The following is a 5,908-nucleotide window of genomic DNA, read 5'->3' on the forward strand; positions in this document are numbered from 1 at the left end:
TGTGTATAAGAGACAGGATCTGAGCCCTGGGCTCGGCACTGGGGAGGCCGCCCCTCGCTGAGGGGGTTCAGTTCTGGGCCCCTCACCCCAAAAAGGCCATTGAATGACTCGAGCGTGGCCAGAGAAGGGCAATGGAGCTGGGGCAGGGTCTGGAGCACAGGTCTGCTGGGGAGCGGCTGGGGGAACTGGGGGGGTTCAGTCTGGAGAAGAGGAGGCTGAGGGGAGACCTCCTGGCCCTCGGCAACTCCCTGCCAGGAGGGGGCAGAGAGGGGGGATGAGTCTCTGGAGCCAAGGAGCCAGCGCCAGGCCCCGAGGGAATGGCCTCAAGCTGCCCAGGGCAGGGTCAGGCTGGCTCTGAGGAAGGATTTCTGTGCAGAAGGGGCTGTTGGGCGTTGGAATGGGCTGCCCAGGGCAGGGGGGAGTCCCCGGGATCCCTGGGGGGGTTGAAGAGTCGGGCTGAGCCAACGCTGAGGGATCTGGGGGAGTTGGGAAGGGTCAGGGGGAGTGTCATGCTTGGTCTGGAGGAGCTTCAAGGGCTTTTCCAACCCAGACGATTCTGGGATTCTGTGAATCAGCTGTGCTGTGCTGGTGGAAGGGCACAAAGTACAGGAGATTCTGCCGGCTTTTGCACTGCAGAATGAGGCTCTGAATGAGAAGGAGTGTGTGTGTTACCAGCAGAGCTCGCTCTGAACTGGGGCTGCTCTGTCCTCAGGAGGGAACTGTCCAATTTAGCTATTCAGTAGCCAGCTGGCACCCTGTCCCCGTGCCGATTTCATCCCCTTCTCGAAAAAACCTTTGCTGCATCAGCAAGGTGGGGACAGCCACCATTGTTATGCTGTGAGATGAGTTTGTCCATCTCTTTTCCTTCTGAGGATACTGGGGAGGGAAGAGCACCAGCAGAGTGTCAGGAACTAGAGGTGTCCTTGAGTAAATCCCATGGCCTTCACTCTGTGCTCTGTCCGTAGGATGGTGCGGCCCAGACTGACCATTTACGTGTGTCAGGAGTCCCAGCAGCTGAGGGACCTGCAGCAGAAGCACGAGGACAGGGACACAGTGACCAGTACTTTTTTTGGTAAGGGCTCCAAAGCCTGGCTGGGTGTACGTGGGCTTGGGTTGCTGCCGACAGGGCGAGGGGGGAAATAATAACAGCCTGGGGGGTTCAGCAAACAGAGATGTGGGGGAGATGGTTCCAGCCCCACTGCTGCTGCCCCTGATCCCCATGTCCCCACACCACTGCCCCGTGGGTTTTGGGCTGGCAAAAGGCCCTTCTTGCAGCTGGGGCTGCTCACAGTACCAGAGCCCCCCTGAGCCTGCACAGCAGCTCCGAGAGGGTCTGTGGCTTCTGTTTTCAGCTCCCACACCTGGTGTTGGCTGCTGATATTCTTGTCTCTCCACTGCAAGGGGGCTGCAGGCTCACCTGCGAGCTCACCCACAACCTAACGCAGGCTCTGCTCACAGATCAGGGGGTTCTGCACGCTCTCCCTCAGCAAAGGTGCCAAAAGATCGCGGCAAACCCTTTTTACTTGCCCTGGTCCTACCCAGCCAATTTTTTTCTCCTTGCCCTCCAAATGGGCAGCTGCAGAATCTGACTGTCAGCATGTTGCCTGCTCTGAGCCGACAAATGATAGCTTCTGCGAGAATCCAGCACTGCTCAGACAACAATGAGTGACCTACATTTGTGGAGCAGCCAGGCGCCGGTTTATCCACCTCCGTGATTGGAGCGGCAAGTGCAAAAGCAAAGAGCTCTCAGCCTTTCCTTGCCCTGCTCCAATTCGGATCCTCCTGCTTTTCCCCCCAGGACCTGCCTTGTGGGAGTGGGGGAACAGGGAAGGTGCTAGGGTGGCATTTCCATCCTGCTGGGATTGAAAACCACTGAGAACGGTACAAAAAGCTGCTCGCCTGATGCTAGTTGGACTAGAAGCTTTTTTGGGGCAAGGACTGCATAAAGGCAGAGTGTCGCAGGACGTTGATGACAGCCAAGTTACTGCGGAGCTGCTGCTTGTGTAGCTCAGGGCATGCAGCAGCCATGTAGCAAGAGCAGCCCCCAGCCACGCTGCAGTTGCACGTAGAGTTAGTGCTTGGGCTTGGGAAGAGTCTGGCACAGCAGAGCGGGCGTTTAACCCTCCACAGACGGGTTTGGCTCGGTCCCTTCCAGACGGGGCTGTGTGTTCCCGGGCAGAGCGCAGGTGGGTTGGGGCGCTCCTTGGAGCCCCTGCTCCCTGGGCTGGGGTCCGTGGCACCAGCTGAAGCCTCTCTGCATCCACATTGTCAGTGTCGAAGCCGCTCTTGGCTGTAAGAGTTGTTCTCCTTGCAGTGTACCACGCTATTTATCTGGAGGAACTGACGGCGGTGGAGCTGACGGAAAAGCTGGCCCAGCTCTTCAGCATCTCCTCGCAACAGATCAGCCAGATTTACAAGCAAGGTCCAACAGGGATACACGTGCTGATCAGTGATGAGGTAACAGCCTCTGGCTGCTCCTTGTTTTCAGCCTCTTGCACCGTGTTGCTTCAGCTGGTTTGTGTCTGTGCTCTGAGCTGCGCTGTGGAGGTTGTGCAGGACCCCAGGCCAGGTCTCAGGAAGGGCCCTGCTCAGTCACCTCTGGCTTCCAAAGAGTCAAAGTGAATTGTTGAAGCCTATAGAGCCAAGGATGTTGATACCTGGGGATACAGCTTTGCTGCCAGGGGCACCTCACTTAAACCCCTGAGGTTTATCAAGCTTGAACGGCTCTCCCTGAGCAAGTCCAGGCTGCCTGCACACCCTCCTTCATGCTTGGGTTTCTTCTAGCTTTGCTCTAAAAACAGGGAGGGGAATTGCTGCAGGTGGACTTTGCTTCCAGACCTGCATCCCAGAATCCAATGGTTTCTCTCTCGGTTTGCTGGTTCAGACCTTCACTTCTGGAGAGCTGGAGGAAGGAATAAATATTTATGGCTGGTGCCTTTCCTACCTCCCAGAGCACTGAGCTCCTGCCTCAGAAGCTTCTGGCCCTTTTGTACTCCAAATCTCCGCTCATCGCTGAGTGGCAGAGCGCAAAGCCTTCACTGAGGGCTGTGAAGCACTTCTGCTGTGTTTAACTACAGCCTCAGCTTGAGCTGGCTTTTGTGGCTTCTTTCAGATGATACAGAACTTCCAAGACGAATCCTGTTTTGTTCTGGACACCATGAAAGGTGCGTAAATACCCAGGCTCTGTCTCGTATTTCCCTTCCATGCTTCTTGGGGAGCTCTTGTTGGATCTGCTCAACCCAGTGGATTCCTCGGCTGTTACAGGTGGCTCACGAGCTTTGCTTCTTTTGCAGCTGAAACCAATGATAGTTACCACATCATCTTAAAATAGGAGGGGACAGGGTGAGGGACACCCGCCATCCTCTCGTCGGCGCATGAAGACCCTTCACTTCCAGCACAAGGACACGAGCAGAGATCTGGAAACTCCTGGGCACCCTCTGGAAAGACCCCGAGCTGGTGGTTGCTCGGCTGTCTTTCTTGCAGGGCACCTCCTTCCTCTGGTGGCATCTAAACGACTGTTGATGGTCACGTGCTGCTTAATTGCTGGAACTCTGAGGCTGAAGTTGCCAGGTTGCACGCTCGGTAGAAATTTGCCATCGGGACCTAAGACCTGCGTGAGGGCTTTTTCTGTGGCAGGTGTGCTCAGCTTTTCTGAGAGGCATCAGCTCCCGTGATGCTTGCAGGTTGGCAAGATATCATGAATTAAACTGGCCCAGCAAAGCCAGCTAGCCCTCAGGCACGTGCTGAGCTGAGCAGGTCTTGCATACGCTGTGTACTGTGCTGATGGAGTGGTAGGCTAGGGCTGGGATTTTCTTAAAAGATTTTATTAAGCTTTCATTTAATATTACAATGCATCTGTTAGACAACATTGGTGACTTCTTTTTTCTCCTCTCCCTCCAGCCCGAAAATGGGGGTGGCTGTGCGGGTGTGGGTGTGGTGCCGCCCTTCCCTGCGCGTGTCAGGTCTTCGTCTGCAGATTTAGTTGTGTAAAGCTGGAGCAAAACGTGGAGTGAAGCGGAGTTGGATAAAGAAATAGTTGACTAGCCTGGTCTATGGGATTCTTTTCTTCATGTTTTAGGGAGGGGGGGAAAAAAAGAATTCACTACCTGATGAAAATATTGAGTGATGTCTACCTGCTGCCTCGTTCTCTGCCCCTGCGGCCCCCAGCCCAGCCTCTGAGGCTGCCCCAGCACTGGCGTAGCCCTGCCTGCACCAGGGGGGAGGTGGACAGCAAGTTCAGAGGGGTTTTGAAAGCCCCTGGACTTGATGGTAACTAAAGTGCCTCCGTGCAGGCTTCTGGGACAGCAGTGAAGGATCTGGTCATGGATCCTACTCCCCGTCCGTAAGATCCCACAGTAGAGGCTGAGATGCCTGGGGTGACGCCTGCCTCGAACCATCAGCACTACCTGAGAACATTTCAAGCCAAAAACTAGGGAAAAAAATACAACATAATGCAGGACTCTTTATTTTTAAATAAAGCTGCAACGAGATGCAGCCCCAGGCAGGTGATGCGGGTCCTGGCTCAGGCCAGGGAGGGCTGTGGGGTGAGTTGTGACGGCCACATCCCTGCTGCTAAACTACCAGCTGCTCCTCTGTGTTTGTAAAACCATAAAAGATTCTGTTCCCGTCTTCCTTGGCCAGCTGTCATTGTCTTGGAACTGCAGTCAAAATACCTAACACAAATTAGAGCTGGGTCAGTCCTGGCCAAATCTTTGCTTGCACTGGCTGAGATCCCTGTGACCCGGTCCTGGTGCAAAGGGCCCCGGAGTGTCCCCGTCTCCCTTCCCTGGCGCGTGTGATGCTGCTTGGCACCTGCTCTCCCCAGTGCTGGAGGCAGGATGTAGGGCAGCAGCTCCCCAAAACCATTGTTCAGGACTGGGGTGGCTCCCCCTTTCCCCCAAAATCACCTCATGGGATATCCCCTTCCAGGGCTGGCTAGCGTCAGGGCTGGCGAGGACCCGGAGGGTTAATCCTGGGGAAGGGTCAGAGCCAAGCGCTGTCAGAGGGTGCCCGGGATCCTCCCCACAGCGTCACCTTGGGGGCCAAAGCGTTTGGCCAAAGGCACCAGCTGGCGACTCCAGCGGGGAGGAGGAGGAGGAGGCTGCTTGGTCTCCTCCCCTGACTTGGCCACAGCTCGCTTCTCTAACCCTGGAGCAGAGAGACAAGCGTGCCCCGAGCCACGGGTCCTGCCCTGACCTGCCGAAGTCTCATAAATCGGTCAAGGATAAAGATGCCCAGGAAAAAAAATAAAAATAATTTTGCTCATTTATGACCGCTGGGGTGCGGCCAGACTGCGAGCTCCACAGCCCGAGGATCTCATGTTTAGCTGCTCGCCTTCTGCACATGGTTTGGTACCGGTAGTGATGAAGATGATGGTGTATTTTAATCCTGTTTTTTTCCATTAATATGCCAGAAGTGTGATGGACTTGGACGGTCATGACATGGGCTCAGTCAACTTTTCGTATTGGTGTTGCTGGGTGCATGCAGCCGAGTTTGATCCATCAAATGAGGAAAACGGCGGCAAAGTGATTTGTTGTGTGTGGCAACTCGGGGAGGAGAACGGAAACCCCTGGGGTAGCAACAGTCCAGTCCTTCCTTCAGCCCTGGTTGCTGGCTGGAAACAAGGGGGGAGACGAAGGGGTCAGGGTGGGGGGAATGAAGCGGATTTTTTAAAATCCTATAATTTGACCTGCTTATTAGTTAATAACTCAACTAATCCGTAATCCAGGGGGGAAAAGCCGTGGCTGCTCGCTGAGCTTCTCAGGAGGAACGTGGCTGCCCCGGGGAGTAGGTGGGTCTCATGGAGGGGGGGAAGCCGAAGTGGGGACCCCCCCCAGAGCAGGTCTGGCTCTGTGGGGCCTGCAGCCCCCACAGCGGGAGCCTGGGGATGAGGACAGAGTGTGTATGT

The 5,908-nt window shown here is 55.5% G+C and overlaps 1 protein-coding gene across 1 annotated transcript in view; it reads left to right on the plus strand.

Moving 5' to 3' along the window:
• The window catches only part of TFCP2 (transcription factor CP2), a 41,021-nt gene extending 36,976 nt beyond the window's left edge, over positions 1 to 4,045 (plus strand). Inside the window, exons 20-23 of the mRNA XM_026867626.1 lie at positions 966 to 1,072; positions 2,315 to 2,457; positions 3,113 to 3,164; positions 3,294 to 4,045. Coding sequence (XP_026723427.1) covers positions 966 to 1,072; positions 2,315 to 2,457; positions 3,113 to 3,164; positions 3,294 to 3,331 — 340 coding nt within the window. The 3' untranslated portion in view covers positions 3,332 to 4,045. The remainder of the gene's footprint in view (positions 1 to 965; positions 1,073 to 2,314; positions 2,458 to 3,112; positions 3,165 to 3,293) is intronic.
• The last annotated feature ends 1,863 nt before the right edge of the window (positions 4,046 to 5,908 follow it).

This window comes from Athene cunicularia, unplaced genomic scaffold (assembly GCF_003259725.1).
Source record: "Athene cunicularia isolate RWA unplaced genomic scaffold, athCun1 chrLGE22_part1, whole genome shotgun sequence".
NCBI lineage: Eukaryota > Metazoa > Chordata > Aves > Strigiformes > Strigidae > Athene > Athene cunicularia.